Raw genomic sequence first — 18,529 nt, forward strand, 5'->3', positions numbered from 1 at the left:
CCCAGGCGCCTCACCAGCAGCCCCCACGTGAGGGCACTTCACCGGGAGCCTGGGGCAATGGTGGGGGCGGGGGCCCTCCATGGACACAGCAGACCTGCAGTCCTGCACCGGCCCCTCAAGGCTGGGGCTCGTCTGTCTCTCATTTAGACAACACTTAGGCCAAGATTATGAAAGACAGTGATTTATTCAGACAGGTACACACGACACCCACAAAACCCAAATTTCTAACAATCTGCAAAACATCAAGTCTGTGAAAGAACCCCTCACCAAGAAACAAGGGTGGCCCAGCCCCACCCAGGTCACGTCTGGGAGTGTCTCCCCTCCGTGTACCCCGGGGGCAGGGGTGGGATGGGCTGTATCCAAGGGGTCCTGAGCAGTTTTCCCAACAGGGTCAGACAGCTCTGGGAGTACAGGAGGTGGATCCCAGGGTGCTGGCCAGGACTCTCCCACCCACCACTCGGCTCTCTGGTCCTGCCTGGAGAATCCTCGGAAAGTCCAGTTTAACATAAACTTGCAGATTCTTGCGTGGAAAGTGGAGGTGACTGGTTCTTGGAAACAAACACCCAAGTTCACGTGACTTCGGATAAGGTTGGATGTGGCATCCCGTCCCCGTGGGAGGGAGGTGCTGACGCCGGATTCACTGAGCAGCAGCAGCTGGACAGTCCCCCTGCCCTCACAGTCCCTGACGTCGCTCAGGACGCACAGGCACTCCTCCACCTCGGTGGCCAAGGCTGAGTTATCCTACAACCCGTCTTTTCAACATCTGGCCAAATATTCATGCAGTTAATGTCCTCTCAAGGACATACCAAGTGTGAGGGGGCGTCTGCCTTAAGTCACCCAAGCTGAGTTTTGTTTAACTGCTCATCTATTGCTGGCAGCCAGATGTAGGGATTAAGCAGATCAGCCTTCACGACACCCGGGTGTGGCCAAGACTGTCGGACGGGTGGGGCCCCACTGGGCTGGCCAAGTTCTGTCAAGCTCACTGGCCTCTTCTGGACGGGCCTGAGAAGGCTGCTCCTGGTCACGGGGTGAAAGCCCCAACCTCACCGCAAGAATCCCAAGGTCGGAGGGGACCTCGAGAGGAAAGGGCAGAGGCACCAAGACTGGGTCCCAGGGGCGGAGATGAGTGGGACGTGCGCAGCAGGCCCCACCCCCGGGGCGGCTGACCCTCTGGGGGTGGGGTGGAGGAGGACCACCCGTCAGCTCCCCAGGCCCTACTGGCAGTCGTGTGTGCTGCAAGGCAACAAGTGTGTGTGCAAGCAAAGCCACAGGCATGCATGCACACACGTGTACACACACCGCTGTGCACACACACATAAGCATGAGCACACATGCACAATACATATGCATGCACGCTGGAACACACACGTGCAAATATACTCACATGCTGGCTCTTGTATATACCTGCCCACACATGTGCTTACATGCACACACACACACCCATGTGCACACACACGTGTGTAACCACACCAGGAGGATGTCCCTTGTTATGCACACATGCTTACACACACCCACACATGTACACACTTGCACACGTATGTACACGCACACATGCACACACGCATGCGGGGACATGCCCACACACGGCAGATACACTCTCACACTTGCACATGCATGGTGCACACATATGCACACAGGCACACTCACATGAGCAACACCCCCCCCCACGTGTACACACTCCCACACATGCACCCTCACGTAATACACACACGTGCACACCCATGCAGCCTACTTCCTCCTCGGACACCACCCCCCCGCCGCGGGCTGGGCTGCCTAGGACCACAGGCCACCATTCACTGAGGCCGCGGACGGCGAGCTGACGAGCGCCCGCTGGTCCCCTGGCCTCTGGAAGTGGTTCCTGATGAGCTTGTAGATGGCGAAGCCGGGGATGACCAGGCAGGGGACCCCAGCAACAAGGACCACCACAGCGTACACCCAGCCTGGGTACTTGATTTCCTTGGATTTGGGAAATTCCTCCTGGAGAGAGAGTGGCCTTGGGTGAGCAAACCAGGCAGCCATGGTCTCACTCGGGGCAGCGTGCCTGCCCCTCGTGATTCGCCCCTGCCTCTGAGGGAGGGGGAGCCTGCCCCCACCCTCCCACCCTGGAGGCCCAGGACTCACATAGGCTGGGTCCCAGATGTTGTACGTCAGCTCCTCCCTGACCTCGATCACGAAGAAGAACAGGAAGATGGCAAGCATCAGCAGGGGGCTCACCACTCGCCATGTGACCTGCCAGAAGATGTTGGGCTTGTGGCCGATCATGAACTCGATGTCCCTGTTGAACCTGGAATCAGAGGCCGAGGGACCATTAGTCCCCAGAAGGCAGAGGGCGGCAGCGTCTCCACTCCTGGGGAGACGGACTCTCCCCTGAGATGCTGCACTCTGACCTCTCACGTCCTCCTTGGCAGACACGCCTTCTCCAGGAATCCCCGCCATCCCGCGGGGCTACTGCCAGGCTAGACGTGTGGACTCTCGTCAGAGGCCGTGTCCTCCCCGGCCCCAGGCTGACCCTGATGTGCAGGGCAGATCGGAGCTGCTGGGGGCCGAGGAGGGGGGCTGTCCGGCTCCCTGCCTCAGTCTCCTCGGCAGGGCAGCGGCTCTGACCCCGGGCAGCCTCACCAGCACCCTTGGTGGTGCAGCGCTGGGGGTCTTAACAGGGCCCCCTGCATGGGCTTCCGCTTTGCTCTCAATTGATTTCACCAGATCGTTTATGGAGCGGTGGTGAGTCCAGCTCCTATTAAGAACACTGTGCCAATCTGTGATGCCCTGAATGACTGGCCAAGGGACGGCTGACCCTGCCACACTTGTCTGCCTGTCTTTGCCTGAGCCGCTGTCTGGCAGAGGAGCCCTGCTCAGACCCCTGGGGGCAGGCCCGGCACTGCAGGACACCAGCTCCCCCCCTCCTCCAGGCAGGGTCCTGGGGAAGCCCCATCCACCCACAGCAAACGCCTGTGCACCGTCCTGCCTCCTCCCATTCGCCCTGAGACTGGGCTGCCCCCTGCTGCTGCTGCCAGCGCCCTTCCCCAGGCCTGGGGGCATCTGGACGCTGCAGAGGGCGGGGCCCGCACCCCCTTGCGAGCTCCACGGCCTCCCCGTTGCCCTCCAGGCTCAGGCCACCCCCACCCCACGCCGGACAGAAGAGACAGCTGCGCGGCCCTGCGCACCCCCGACCGCGGGGCTTCCCGCCCCCGGCCCCTACCTGTCCACGCCGTACACGTAGACCACGGAGACCATCTCGAAGAAGGCGATGACGAGCAGGGGGATGGAGCCCGCGTAGCTGTCCAGGAGCGACAGCCAGTACTGGCCGGAGTTCAGTGTGAAAATGAAGGCGATGAGGTACGTGCCCAGGCAGATGAGGCCTGCGGCAGCAGAGAGGGGGGTGCCGTCTCGGGCGTCTGCCTCACGCCTGCCGCAGCCTCCCCAGCCTCCCTCTGGCCGCTGCGCCATGGCCCCGCCCACAGGCTCACGGGCCCCGCCCACACCACCCACAGACCCCGCCCACAAGCCCATAGGCCCCGCCCACCTGTAAGCAGCTCCTTGGGCCACTTCTTGGGGATGATGTTGAGGTCCTGCAGGGGCACGACCACACCCTCCATGTTGCCGAACATGGACGACAGGCCCAGGCAGAAGAGCATGATGAAGAAGAGGACGGACCAGAGGGGCGCCACCGGCATCTTGGTGATGGCCTCAGTGAAGACGATGAAGGCCAGCCCGGTGCCCTCCACGCCCTGCAGGGTGGCAGGCGCGTCAGCCAGGGCCGTCCGAGGCGCCCACTGCCCGGTCTGGCCCTGACCCTGGACGGCTCTGCACCCGCCCGGCCGGCACCCACGCAGTTGTGGCTGACGCGGGCCATTCTGTGGCGTGACTGCAGCTCTTGGCGTTTAGCTCCAGGTGTATTTAAAAGGCTGAACTGGTTACATCGCTGCGAAGTTGACCACATTGTCCAGCGGTGGCCGGGGCCCCATGCAGCCCAGACAGAAACACTGGGCAGATGGGCGTGGACCGCCATCCGGTTGCCGGTGGATGCCCCCACCCCACCCACAGCCGAGGCCATCACACAAACTGACTTCAGCGGGCCCGAGCGAGACCCTGAAACAGACCCCTGGATGTGCGCCCACCCGTGCTCAGAGCGGCCTGCGGGGCAGGCAGCGCCATGAAAGCGCTTGTGGGTGCGTAAGGACGGCACTCTGCATGGAGCAGCCCACGCAGGTGAGTGAGGCCTCGGGCACTGGGCCCCTTTCTCGAGGCTCAGGGTTCCCGGGGGTTGAACCTCCGCAGAGCACCCTGAGCTCGGAGGGGCTGAATGAGGAGCCAGTGGATCTGGCGGGATCCCGCAGGGGACGGCATCTGCACGCATTCCTGGGACACAAGGACTCCGAGGGCCATGGGGAGGTTGCAGGGGGTTGTCGCAGCGCTGTGGGGCCGACATCACAGAGGAGCAGTCTGGGAGGCAGTCTGGGAGAGCATCACAGAGGAGCAGTCTGGGAGTCTTGGGAGAGCAGAAGCCCGTCAGCACTGCCCAGGGCTGGGGGCGGGCGTTTCCGGCTGACGGAAGACTACCAGGGGTGCAGGAGGCATAAACCGACTAACCCCCCACAAACTGAGCTTCCAGGCGAGAGCTGGCACCTTGAGACGGTCGCTTTTTAAAAGGAAGGGGGATTGAGACGCGCGGTCCCTGTGACGTTCCCCAGGGAGAGCCTAGTGGGGAGGACCCTCTGCTGCGGCCACTCCTGGAAGGATGTGCTGTCCCTGGAGAAGCAGTGCCAGGCCCTCAAAAATGCTCAACACGCCCCCGAAATGGTGTGTGGCTCCCAATGAGAGAGCTGCAAAGCTAAGATCAGTAGACGCGGCCCACGAGCAATCACGGCAGCTGTCGCTCGGCCTGGGGGCTGGCACTCGAGCTGGTGCGCGTCAGGGAGGGACTCCCGGGAGCCTGATGGCCACCAGTGACTTCAGAAGGACAGTGACGATGACTCTGACCTTTGTGTAGGAGAAATTACGGTAAAAACGGACCAGGGGGTGTTTCTGTGTGTTTGACGTGAGGCCACGGGAGAGGTCAGGCCCACAGAAGGCGCCTCATGGCCTCACATGCGGGGCTCACGGCCCAGGAGATGCTGGTGCCCTAGGGCAGTGCCTGGACCCCGCGGGGCAGGATAGCCAGGGTGGGCAGCCGTGCGGCCGAACCGGCCTCCCAGGGGAGGCTCGGTGTCCCCCGAGGTGCCCGCTGCCCTGGCCCTACCTGCGAGAGGAAGGTGTCCATGTCGCAGGCCTGGAACCGGAGCTCGGCGTAGGCCGCGGGGTCGGAGGCGTTGCAGCGCTGCTGCACCTCAGCGAAGTTCTCCTGCGTCACGTTGCCTTCGGGCAGGTCGAACCCGTTGATGAGCGTCAGGATGTTCCTGGAGGAAAGAGCGAGGCTGACACCCGTCCGGGGGGGCTCCTGGGAGGCGGAGGCGGGGACGAGGCCGCTGCGGCTGCCGGGGCGCCCGCGGGCCACTCACATGCGGAAGCAGTCGTCGTAGCGTTCGGTGGCTCGGAAGCCGATGATGGAGTAGACCACGGTGGCCGCGTACACGGACGTGAAGCCGTTGATCACAGACACGATGACCGAGTCCATCTCGCAGTTGTTGCTGTGGACGGAAGTGGCATCGATGAGCACAGCCCAGGGGGTGCGGTGTCCACACGGCCAGCCCGCGCTGGCACAGGAGGTCAGAGCTGCGTCTTGTGCCAGCCGGACAGGCTGAGCCACCGCTGGGCAGGGAGGGGGGAGGGCTTGCCGAGCACCAGGTGACGGCCCCCATGCCCGCTGCAGCCTGCAGGCCCCTCGGTGCCCCCATGCCCTGGGGACCCTGGAGCTGGGGCTGAAGACCCTGGTGTTCAGGTCCCCGCTTGGCCAGCGTCTGCTCTGGGCTCAGGAGGTGGCTCATCAGCCCTACTCACGCAGGATGGCCTGGACCTTCCAACCACCAGCCACAGAGGCCGCGAAGAGGTGGCCTGGGCCGGGTGCCCCCACCCCAGGCCTGGATGCCTCCCTCCCTTTCCTTACCCCCTCCCTGACCCCACAAATGCTGGCCCCCAGCCCACCCCAGGCCTTCATGGCTGAGGACACCCCATCTCCACCTCGACACCTAAAGCCTCCCTCAGCTTGGTGCATGACCCCTGACCTCCCACCCGCCTTTCAGGCGCCTCTGTCAAGAACTCCCAGGGAAATGCAAATCAGACCCCAGTGAGGGCCAACGCAGGGGGACACAGGTTCGATCCCTGGTCTGGGAAGATCCTGCGGGCTGCAGAGCAACCAAGCCTGTGGGCCACAAGAGAAGACACTGTTCGCTGCAGCTGGAGAACGTGAGCGTGAGGTCGCTCAGTCGTGTCCGGCTCTTTGCGACCCCGTGGCCTGTAGCCTACCAGGCTCCTCTGTCCGTGGGATTTTCCAGGCAATAGTCCTGGAGTGGATTGCCATTTCCTTCTCCAAGGAATCTTCCCAACCCAGGGATTGAACCCGAGTCTCCCACATCGTAGACAGACGCTTTACCGTCTGCGATCTTAGCCAAAAGGCCGTAACTGGAGAAAGCCGACACAAAGCAAGGAAGACCCAGGGCAGGCCAAAAAAAAAAAAAAAAAATTGCTACTAAAAAACAAACACGAAGCTCAGTGAGCTGCCACACCCTCCCCTGTGGCCGGAACCCAAACGTCTGAGAGTGACAGGCGTGGGCGAGGGTGGGGAGGACCCAGCACTCCCACACACCCTACAGGGGCTGCAGCGGGGAAGCGGCTCCTCAGACGGTTAGACCTGCAGCCGCCACGAGGCCCAAGGGCCCCCCGCCTCAGGGCACACGCACGGGGGCACAGACAGGTGCTCACGGAGCTGGAGCACAGACGTCTCAGCAGCCAGAGAGCTGGCACGGCCCAGCGAGGCCCGTCTGCAGGCCAAGGACAAGCTGGCCCCGGGAGAGAGATGGACACGCAGGCCAAGGCACGGGGGGGGCGGGGGCCAGCTGCAGCCGCTCCCCACAGCTCCTGAGAACGCCTTCAGCTGGGAGCCGGCCTGCCTGCCTCTAGCCCCACGGCCCACGATCCGGGAGACTCGGAGCCGCAGCTCTGGCGAGCGCCCACCCCACTCCAGCCTCGCAGCTGGTCCAACGGGGAGACCGAGGCTCCGTGCACCCGGCGCCTGGAGGAGCAGCCCCCCGCCCCCGGGGCCCACGCCCGACGCACTCACTGGACAGGGTTGTAGCTGGAGAAGGAGATGAGGCCCCCGAAGGCCAGGGAGAAGGAGTAGAACACTTGGGCCCCTGCGTCCAGCCAGGCAGCCGGCTTGGCCAGCTCCGAGACCTGCACAGACAGAGGCCCTCAGCCGCGCACCACGGGGTGGGGGGGCCCAGGCGGGGTGGCCAAGGTGGGGACAGGAGCCGGGAGGCTAGGGGCAGCTGAGGCCACCTAGCAGAGGCCGGAGGGAAAATGACCCTAAGGCCCTCTGCCCTGAGCCACACGCGGGCTGGCACGCACTGCCCTCACAGGCCCGGCCGGTGTCCAGGGACCAGCAGGGTCGCGGAGCCCAGGGGTGGGCAGGCAGCCTAGACTCACGTTGGGCGTGAAGAGGAAGACGATGCCGCTGGTGGCTCCCTTCAGCGTCAGGCCCCGGATGAGAAAGATGGTCAGGACGACGTAGGGCAGCGTGGACGTGATGTACACGGCCTGGGGGAGGCAGCAGCTGTGGGCTGGGGGCCCACCGCGAGGAGGAGGGCTGAGCCCGGGACCGTGCCCCCTCCTCCCACACCCTGGGCCCCACCTCCCCCTCTGGTCTCCCTGTCCTCTCGTGACCACGGTCACCGTTCAGCTCCCGCCACCCAGACGGGCGCCACAGTTGCTCCTGCCTGCAGCTTCTGAAGCGTGTGTTTGGGACTGTCTGGTCCAGCACTGAGTCTGGGGCGCTGCCCAGACAGGTGGCGGGCAGGGCCGGACCCTCAGAGCTGCTAAAGGGCCCCCCGGTCCCCTGGAGCGCCCACAGCCCCGCACCTTCCCGGTGGTCTCGATGCCCCGGATGGTGCAGACGTAGAGCACGCTCCAGGCGCACGTCAGGGCCAGCAGGATCCACCACTGCACGGAGCCCGAGTCGTCAATGGAGGTGGAGATGTTGAGGGTCTCGCGGTACCAGAAGTAGTCCACGGAGGAGCTGCGGGCACACTCCTCCACGTAACCTGGCACAGCACCACACCAGTGAGGGCCACGGAGAGCGTGGGCCCAGGACGCTGACAGACGCCAGGACGCACTGCACACGTGCACACATGTGTGCACACCCACAGGGACACATGTAGCAGACAGCATCACAATGTACTTACACATGTGTGCACACCCACACTCAGCAGACAGCACGCACCACATACACGTGTGCACGCCCACAGAGACACACCCTACAGCATGCACAACACACTTGTACATGTGCGCACACACATGCACACTTCTGTGAACGTGTGTGCACATGAACATGCTTGCAGACACACGTACGCATGCACACACCAAACAGACTTGCACGTACATTCACGTGCAGACCCGTGCACACACTCGTGCACACAGGGAGCGTGAGCACCGGGCTCTCACTACCCAGGCAGGCACAGACCCAGGGCTTAGCTGGGAGTCAGTGCCCTGGCGACGGTGCTCAGTCATTCAGGAGGTCACCAGTTTTTGGGGGGGTCTCACGCCAGAGCCCACACTGGGGGGCTCTGTTCAGCCTAGCATCCCAGGGCCCTGGTTGCCCCCCTGGGCTCAGGGACCCCAGTGAGACCCTGCCAAGGCGGGAGCGGTCTAATCCTGGCAGACCCTCCCACCCCACCCTGCCCACACCCCCTGCAGGGCCCTGGGTGCAGCAGGGAGGCCATGCCCCTTTCTAGGCTCGCGTTTTTGCTAAACTTGGGTGACAACCACGTGGATGTTAGAGATTCAGGCGTTGCTGCTCACGGGCCAGCTCCGCCCCCACCAGCCCGCCGAGGGCTCACCTGTCTGGTTGGCATTGAGCGGGCACTGGCTCCAAGGCAGGGGTTCCTGGAAGGAGTTGAAGAAATACCACATGACCCAGGCGATGATGGTGTTGTAGTAGAGGCCCACCATGAAGGACACGAACATGGACGCGATGCCTGGGGGGAGAGAGGACGCCAGTGCAGGGGCGGGGGTCACTGCTGGGGCGGGGGTCACTGCTGGGATGGGGGTCACTGCTGAAGTGGGGTTCACTGCTAGGGTGAGGGCAATGCTGGAGTGGGGGTCACTGTTGGAGGCGGGGGGTCACTTCTAGGATGGGGGGTCACTGTTGAGGCGGGGGGTCACTTCTAGGATGGGGGGGTCACTGTTGAGGCGGGGGGTCACTGCTGGGATGGGGGTCACTGCTGAAGTGGGGTTCACTGCTAGGGTGAGGGCAATGCTGGAGTGGAGGTCACTGCTAGAGGCAGAGGTCACTTCTAGGATGGGGGTCACTGCGGGAGGGGGGCTCACTGCTGGGTAGGGCACCATGGCTGGGATGGGGGCTTTGCTGGAGTATGAGGGTGCCGGGGTGGGGATAACAGCTAGGCTGTGCAGTCACTGCTGGGGTAGGGGATCACTGCTGGGATGGGGGTGCTGGTTGCTGGAAGGGGGTCACTGTGGAATGAAGGGTCAGTGCTGGAGTGAGGGCAATCTCTGGGGGGCCCTCCTGGCCCCCTGAGTGTGAGTGAACACAAGAGTCCCGAACCTCAGGAAGGCGCCCTCCAAGTCCCTGCTCTGGGCAGGAAGTGGGGGGCTCTGCTCTCCCCCTGTATCTGCCCTGCTGGGCCCTGCGTTCCCCAGAGACCCAGGACAGCCTCTCCAGCCCACACCCCCCCAAGAGAGTCTACGGAAGGGGTGGGAACAGCCTCAGGGTGGGAGCTGTGGAGCCCGGGGCCGCGTCCTCCCTGAAAGGTAAAGCGAAGAGGGGGCAGCGTGTGCTGCCAGCCTGGACCCCAGGCTGAGCCTGGGCACGGACGCACCTAAGCCCTTGAGGGCCGGGTGGATGGCGCTCCAGACGCCCACGCTGCCCTTGCGCAGCCGCTGCCCGATGGCGAACTCCAGGTACAGCAGCGGGATCCCCTCCAGGACCAGCAGGACGAGGAACGGGATCATGAATGCTCCTGCGGGCGCGCGGGGGCGTGGTCAGGGCGGTCACGTGACCGAGGACACCGCCCTTGACCACGCCCTCACGGTCATCGAGTTGTTTGCGCCTTCTCCTCGCGCCTTCTCCCCGAGGTGGCTGGCTCCTCCGCGGTCCCCACAGGACGCTGCCTGCCCCCCAGTCCCTGGAGCGCTAGGACGGTGTCTGTGTGTGGGAGGAGGCCAGGGAGGGGCACGCGCCGGGTGACGAGCCCCGTGGGGGTGTGGACCCTGGCATCCTCACTCGAAGGTGAGGAAGGGGTAAAGGCCAGGAGCTCAGAAGCCGGCCCAGACCCCGTGCAGAAAGGGGTCTGCATCTGAGCCCTGGGGACCCTGCTCTGGGCCAGGGAGCAGCTGGACCTGGGGTCTGTGTCTGCCCTCGCTGATGGGTCCCAGGGCCTGGCCCGGCCCCGAGCAGGGGCCCCGTGAACACCTGCCTTCAGGGTGCACGTGGGCCCACCATCCCAGACCCCCGAAGGGGTGAGCCCCCTCCTGCTGCTCCATCCTCCGCCCCGGCCCGTGGTTTTACCAGCCGCCTGGGCTCCTCCCCCTGACCCGGGCTCTGGGGGAACCAAGGGGGAGGCAGCCAGTCCAGTGCACCCGGCCTGGCCCGGTGCTAAGCCGGGTGCAGTCCTGCCGCCGTTACCAAAGGTCGCCAGCTCTAGTCTGCAGGCAGCTCGGGAGCTGAAACTGGCCGAAAAGGAGTGGAAACACTTGCTTCAGGGCTTAAGAGTGGATTCAGGTCCAGTCTGAGAGGGCCTCGTGGTCGGGCTCCCTGGTTACCGGGACCACCAGCACTGGCCTGGGACGCCCACCCTGAGGTCCCCCTCTCTGTTCCGGGGTCCCATGTGGCCTGCCATGGGCTAAGGTCACCCCCCTCTGTCCCGGGGTCTGTCGCAGCCTGCCGAGGAGTGAGGTCTCCACTCTGTCCTGGGGTCCCACGTGGCCTGCCACAGGCTGAGGTTCTCCCCTCTGTCTCGGGGTCCCACATGGCCTGCCACGGGCTAAGGTCACCCCCTCTGTCCCGGGGTCCAGTGCAGCTTGCCAAGGAGTGAGGTCCCCCGCTCTGTCCCGGGGTCCGGCATGGCCTGCCGCAGGCTGGGGTCCCCCCCTCTGTCCCGGGGTCCCACGTGGCCTGCCACGGGCTAAGGTCACCCCATCTGTCCCGGGGTCTGGCGCAGCCTGCCGAGGAGTGAGGTCCCCCGCTCTATCCCAGGGTCCCGCGTGGCCTGCTGCAGGCTGAGGTCACCCCTCTGTCCTGGGGTCCTGCATGGCCTGCCTCGGGCTGAGGTCCCCCGATCCCAGGGTTCCTTGTGGCCTGCCGCAGGCTGAAGTCCCCCCTCTGTCCTGGGGTCCCGCGTGGCCTGCCTCGGGCTGCGGTCCCCCAATCCCAGAGTCCCGCATGGCCTGCCACAGTCTGAGGTCCCCCCGCTGTCCCGGGGTCCCGCATGGCCTGCCGAGGAGTGAGGTCCCCCCTCTGTCCTGGGGTCTGGCGTGGCCTGCCACAGGCTGAGGTCTCCCCTCACCCCAGTTCGTGCAGCCCCGTCTCCCTGCACTCCTCTGCGCACCTCCCCTCGTCCTCCCCGCCCCACCTCCACCTCCCGACACACACGTTCTCTGCACCCCCTCAAACGGCTTAGACCCTTCCCTTGTGCCTGCTTCTCTCCCGGATGCCGGCAGGGCTGCAGCCTTCCCACACTGGCCTCCTGGGCAGTGTGGGTGTCAGACCTGAGCTCGAGGCCCCCACTGGCATGGCACTGTGTATACATGTGTGTACATGTGTGTGCCTCGATGTGTACGTGCGTGTGCCATCCGCACACGTGTGTGTGTCCATGTGTATGTGAATGAGTGTGTATGTGAGCACGTGGGTGCCTCCACATGTATCCAGACACTCGGTGTACCTGTGACACGTGTGTACGAGTAGGCATGCATGTCCTTGTGTACGTATGGCGCGCATGGATGTGCACATGTAAGAGTGAGTGTGTGTAGGTGTGTTTGAGTGTGTCCATGTGTACTCTTGTGCCTGAGCGTGCGTGTGCGTGTGTGTGTGGAAGGGGACCTGGAGCACGTGGTCGGGGGCTCCCAGCCTCTGCGCCCGGCTCCCCGCTTGCCTCCTGGGCTAATCCCTCGGCCTTTTCTCTCTCTCCTCCTCCACCTGCCTCCCGGGTGCCCTCTCGCTGAGGGCCCAGGCCCCAGGGCCAGCGGCACTTTCTCCCACCCGTGGACCACCCTCGGTCCCCATGCCAGGAAGCTGCAGGGCCACTGGCTGCATGCCTGGCCCCGACCTGGGGCTCCGGGCGTAAGCTTCTTCCATGGCTGGTGCTGTGTGGAGCGGGGGGTGGTGTGCAGAGGGTCAGGGGGCGAGGGTGTGGGCTGGGACGCAAGGAAAGGCACCAGGAAGGGGCCCCCCCAGGCTGGACCCCTCGACAGAGGAGAGCCAGCAGCCTGGGGTCTGGGGCTCGGCCAGCTGCGGGCTCAGCGCCCGTCCGTCTGTCTGTGGAGGTAAAGGTGAAGTAACACTTCCCTCTCTGAGGTTCTCAGGAGCTGGATTTGAAAACCTGTGGGGCAAAACCACCAGGAAGAAAACAAGCTCCCCATCCCATCCCTTCCTCTCATGATGCCACTTTTACCCCTGGACTCCCTGCCCTTCCACTACCGTTGGGGAACTCCTATTCATCCTTGAAAACCCCACTCAGACAGCCTCTCCTCCAGGAAGCCTCCCCTGCTCCCCGTGGTCCTGGCACCTACACCAGCCCCCCAGCCACCCCCACAAGCTCCTCCAGGACCAGAGGCTCTCAGCTGCTACAGAGGTGGGGAGGGTGGGGCCAGGGCACACCCACCACAGCCCCCAGAGGTGGCAGGGCCCAGTGAGCCCTCCATCCCCACATGGTGGGGCCCGCCTGGCGGGCACCCCCGGCCCTGGCAGCACCGACTGGAGGCCCCTTGCGCTCCTCAGGGATGGGCAGCTCTTGGCTCCCTTTGTGGGTTGGGTCTTCTGTCTGTGAACTGACCCCTCTGCTTCGGGGCTGGGAATGGGGGTGTCAAACAGAGGGGCAGGGCGGCCTGCAGGTCTTAGGAAGCAGGAAAGACACAGAGTGCCCAGCACCTGGCGGTTCCAAAGGTCCCGGGAGACAAGAGTGGAGGCCGTCAGCCCCGAGGACGGACGCGCATGCAGAGAGACGCGGGGATGGGAGGGTGGACACGCCCTGCAAGGAGCAGGGGTTCCAGGGACTCAGGAAGTGAGGTGGGGGAGGGGAGCGGGGCGAGGGCCTCGAGAACCCCCGGGCACAGGTCAAGCCCACAGGGCGCAGGGTCAGGTGGGGCACCTCTCTGTCTGGGGGTCTCCCAGGAGTGCCCGGCTTTTGTGACCACAGACCCTCAGCCGCTTCCAGGAGGGAAGCCCAGTGGAAACGGAGGCTGCTGCCGCCCCTCCCCCTGCCCCGCAGCATCCAGAGCGGACAGGAGCCGAGGGGGCCTTGCTCCCATGGGCGGGCTCCCGGGGACACTGCCCGCTTCCCCAGACACCCTGGAGGGCCGCGGGTCCCTATTCCACTTCCCCGAAGTGCAGGGGAGGACCGCCGCCTGCCCTCGCCCGTGGCCTCCCCGGCACCCCCGCCCCACTGCCCTTGGTCAGGACTCAGGGCCGCTAGGCTGTGGAGCCGGCCCTAGGGGGCGGGGGGCAAAGCCGCGTGGCAGGTCCTGCCTCCCCTGGTTCTCCCTGCTAGCTGCTGGGGCCCGGTCCTTGCAGGTCTGTGGGGGCCCAGCCGGCCTCCAGGTAACAGGCACCAGGTTCCCCCGCACCAGGGGACTCCAGAGCCTGTGGCGCTGCTCTGAGGGCATGGAGGTGGAGAGGAGGCCCGAGCCTGGCCCAGCGTCTAGAGTCACGACCCCTGGGCCCTGTGCTTCCGAGGGCCCTGCTCGGCGGGGTCCCCAGGGTGGCACCCAGCCTGTGTGCGCCTGCAGGCCCTCTGGATGGTCAGAGGGTCGCCATGCTGGGGAGGACAGAGCCGGGCGGGGAGTGGAGGCGCCCCCGGGTGGCACCCCTCCTGGCGCTCGGGAGGGAAGGGTGGGGCTCAGGGGACGGAGAGCTGAGCCAGCAGCTGGCCTGCAGGCCCCAGCCTTGTGGTCAGAGGGCAGACCGCAGCGTGCACAGTGTCCGCCTGCTGACTGGACTCACAAGTGAGTGTGCAGACCCCAGCACGACAGCCCGACGGGTCGCTCACCCAGGGACACGGGAAGGAAGGCGCGTGCAGGCCTGGAGCGGGGCCCAGCGAGGGGCACAGAGGACGAGGAGGACATCCCTGGTCCGTGGGGGGCCGGGTGCGGGAGCCACGGGAGGGCCCCACCTCCCTGAGCCCAGGGAGGCAGCAGCCGGCCCTCCTCAAACCCAAGCAAGCTGAGACGTACCCTCTGTCCCGCCCCCAGGCCCATCCTCGTCCGCCTCCGCCTCCGGGAGCAAACCTGCCTTTAGGGGCCAGCTCCTTCAGCCTCACAGGCCCCGCCGCCCGCCCGGAGCAGACCCTTGGGGAGCGCAGATGCCAGTGGAGCGCGGGAGGGCGGCCGGCCTGCGGTCGGCAGGCGGCGGGCACAGCGCTTGCTCACCGGGCTCCCACCCCATAGTTGGGGTCACGCAACATGCACACAGCTGCTCACAGCTACACTCACAGCAAACGCCACAAATGCTGCTGACAGTCAAGCCTAAACTGTGGGTCTTCACTGTGGCTCTCTCTCCTTTTCTGTATAGACTTTCCCCCCCATAATATAAAGTTAAAAATAAAGCAAAAGATCACTCACTTTTTGAATTACCCAAAACTCCTGGAAATAATTGGAGACTAACTAAGCGTTTGCCAAATCAGAATGGATGGGCAGGTGTGGGAGGCCCCCTAGGACCCTTGCTGGCGGGTTCCTCAAGCCACACAGCTGCTCCCCGCTCCACGGCCGGGGCTTCGGGAATGGGAGTGTCACCCTGATGAGTCAGCAGCCACCCCCGCCTTGGCCTCAGGGATGGTCTCCTGGGCATGGAGGGTGGGCTACTGGGCTCCCAGCCCACAAGGTGGCCCAGAGGACAGTGGACGGGCCTCCTGAGGGATGGGGGTGAGGGGGTGGGGTCCTGACCCACGGCGGGGCTGTGGTGTCCCCCTCCCCCAAGTTTGGGGGCAGTATCCAGCCAGCAGCGTCCTCCCAGCTGCCCCCAGGCTCCCAGTCAGGGTGCACCCGGCCTCCTGGGGGTCTGAGCTCGTGGTGTCTGCTCCAGTCAACCCTGGGAAGACCCCTAAGCTGCTTCTAGCATGTTCCCCCCGGGAGTCCCTCCCCAGCTCTGGGGTCAAGCCCCCTCTTCTCAGGGGCCAGCGATGGGCCTTCACCCACCAGCGGGGTCAACCTGGAGCGGCTGCCAAGTCCCATGAGCAGCGGAGCAGCCAGGCCCTCCTCCTGGTGCCCGAGGCAGGGACCCTTCCCCAGGACAGCCCCCAGGGAGTTGTGACAGCAAGTTGCCGAGGAAGGGCCAGCGGCCTCCCTGAGGGCCCCCTGGGCACAGGCTGTGACTCAGGCTGGGGCCCCCACCTCCTGGGCTCGGCGGGCCCCAGCCCCAGAGGTGACAGCCTCAGCCCAGGAAGCGCCAGCTAGCCCAGAGGTTCCGATGACACACCCTCCCTGCCAGGCGGCTGAGCCCTTGGCGATTCAGGGGGGCCGCCAGGGGTACCCAGGACAGCCCCTTCCACCTGCTTCTCCGGAGGACACGCGCGTCACAGAGCCACAGGGGCCCGCAGTTTCTCCATATGAGAACTGCCTTGTGCTGCCCAAGGCGGGGGTCAAGAGCCCCCAGAGCCAGGAGCATCCCCAGGCCTCCTCCCTGCGTCCAGCTCCCTGGGCCGGCGGGGGGCCATAGGGGGCCATGGTGTGACCTCTGTCTCTGCAGCCCCCACACACCCGGAAGGTAGGTGGAGGGACGGGGCCATGGGGACCCAGATCCAGACCCTGCCTGGGTCAGAGCAGGTCCGGGGTCAAGGCAGGGCTCCTGGGTCCTGGAGGGCCTGGCCTACCCCACCCCACAAGACCCGGGACGCGCGGGGCCCGGGCACCGGGGCCCAGGAGGCCACAGAGGATGCCCCTGCCAGCCCGTGCTCTGGGCGGGGCCCCCAGCCCCGGGGGGGCTGCGGCCGCGGGGCCGTCCTGCCCGCCCGCCGCCCGCCGCCCGCCGCCGCCCGCCGCCCGCCGCCCGCCCACCTCCGCCGTGGCTCTGGCACAGGTAAGGAAAACGCCACACGTTGCCCAGGCCCACGCAGAAGCCCACACAGGTCAGCATGTACTGGGCCTTGTTGTCCCACTTGGGCCGCGAGCTGCTCTCCTCCTGCTCGATGCGCTCCAGCTCGCCCAGCGACGGGATCCGGGCCTCCAGGCCAGGGTTGGGCAGCGCCAGCCTCACCATGGTGGTCCGGGCGGGTCCGCGAGCTCAGCGAGTGGCCACCGGCCAGAGCCCCGGGGCTTTATAGGAAACCTTTGGCACCTCACCCCAGCACCTGGGCTGAAAGGAAGTGTCAGCAGATCCCAAGGGCGAGGCCGCCAGACTGTTAATGCCTTATCTGCAGAGGCGCCTGGACCCTCCACCGGCGGGCGGCCGTCAGCTCCGCCCCTGTGCAAACGGGACCCATCGGCTCAGGTGAGCCTGGCCCCCACCGCTCCCTGCCCGCACCAAGCCCTCGGGGGGCAGAGACACCCGACAGTAAGATGCTGCCTGGCTCTGCAGGACGCAGGAGCCTGCCCGCCACACCTCCCCTCACGGGATGGTGGACCTCCCCTCATGGGATGCTCCGGGGCAGAGGCCCCAGATGGTCAGACGGCAGACGCTGCCTGGCCGCTCTGGGCTCTGAGCCGCTCCTCAGGGAGCGTGGCTTCAGCTGGGGGTCCTCCAGGAGGGGCCCTCGTCCCTGTGGGGTCCCCCCCAGGGGCTCAGAGCCATCACCCTGACATCTCCCGTCCCCCATCCTCCAGGAGGTGGGGCTTCTGTCCCTTCACTAGGAGCCTGAGCTGGGCACTGGATCAGGCCGGGAGGCTCGGGGGCCATCTGCGCGTCCAGAGAGCTGGGTGACCCTCTCGGGTGGCCATGGGGGTCGTGGGAAGGTGGCTCCACCTAGCCTCCCAGCTGGGGCCACAAGAGGAGGCCCCACGGGGGCTCCATCGAAGCCAGCCCTGGGCCAGCCCTGCTGCCTACCCCCACGCCACTTCATGGATCACACTGACATTCCCGGAATAGCTCATCCAGGGAGGGCGGGTGGGGGTCACGGGAAGGAGGGGTCAGGACCCTGACCTTTGCCCCCAGGATGGGGGAGGCGAGTCTGAGGAGCGTGGAGGCCCGAAGAAAGAGACCAGATACGCTCCCAGGGACATCTGGTTCCTGCGACAGACGCAGACTGCAGGGCTGGGCCGGCGGGGGAGACAGAGAGAGAGTGAGAGAGAGACAGAGAGAGACAGAGATGGAGGGAGAGACAGACAGACACCCAGAGGCAGAGAGGGAGAGAGAAGCGCAGATGGGGACAGGGTCAGAGCCATTGGCAGGAGGCAGGGTGCAGGCCCCCCACGCTCCAGGCACTGGAGCCTCCACCAGCTCCTGAGACTCGAAGGCCGAGGGCCTCTGGGCCCGCTCACCTCGCCCCCCTGCAGCCGAGGCGCCTCCTGCTTGTCCCGGAGCCGGCCCACCCCGAAGCAGGCGCCGGCGCCGGCCCCGGCCCACGCCCCCGACGGCGCCCCGGGGGCAGGACTCCGGGCTCAGTCCTTCGGCTTGCGGCTTGCGTCCTCCGGCCTGTATCCGCTCACCTCTCCTCGGCTCTTCACTCACGTTTGCCCCAACGACTTTTATCACAAAACAAACACGCGCTCGATAAGGAAAGCCAGAGGCTTCACGCCAGGAGCTTCTCCTTATTCTGCACAGTTTCCTGAGCGTGAGTGATACAGACTCACCCGTGACGTGGAAACGTGCATGATTTTCACTTAACATTCTGTCTTGAGAGTGTTCCTTTCATTAAATTAAACATTTTTAAGCTTAAAATTAGATTTATTTTACTGTTTGTGCTTTGTGAAATTTTCCTTTCAAACACTGCTTCTGACAGGGAGCGTCCCACGTGGCCTGTCTGCTGTGTTCACTGCTGCCAAAGCGTCCCCCGACACGGCGCGCCTGCCGTCTGCAGCCTGTCCCCTTGTAGCTGCTGCTGAGGTGTGCCCATGAACAGGCCCAACCCCCGGGCCAGGAGCCACAGCTACCAGAGCCCCCGCCCCTCAGACTCCGCGCTCCTCAGCAGGAGACGACCGCGAGGAGGACGCACCAGCGCCGGAGCGAGGCCCATGGCCGGCCTCGGGGACCCAGAGCAGCCAGTAATAAATAAAC

At 65.4% G+C, this 18,529-nt stretch overlaps 1 protein-coding gene across 1 annotated transcript; it reads right to left on the reverse strand.

Annotated features, from left to right (window-relative positions):
* On the reverse strand, positions 162 to 16,701 carry SLC6A19 (solute carrier family 6 member 19). Its single transcript, XM_018065735.1, has 12 exons — positions 16,375 to 16,701; positions 9,990 to 10,130; positions 8,991 to 9,128; positions 8,014 to 8,195; positions 7,582 to 7,692; positions 7,217 to 7,329; positions 5,499 to 5,627; positions 5,240 to 5,396; positions 3,524 to 3,728; positions 3,200 to 3,359; positions 2,122 to 2,284; positions 162 to 1,977 (listed from the first exon to the last, which is right to left on the reverse strand). Exons 1-12 carry the CDS (start codon positions 16,574 to 16,576, stop codon positions 1,774 to 1,776), a joined length of 1,905 nt encoding a protein of 634 aa, XP_017921224.1. The 5' UTR covers positions 16,577 to 16,701; the 3' UTR covers positions 162 to 1,773.

The sequence above is a fragment of the Capra hircus genome, chromosome 20 (genome assembly GCF_001704415.2).
Source record: "Capra hircus breed San Clemente chromosome 20, ASM170441v1, whole genome shotgun sequence".
NCBI classification, from domain to species: domain Eukaryota; kingdom Metazoa; phylum Chordata; class Mammalia; order Artiodactyla; family Bovidae; genus Capra; species Capra hircus.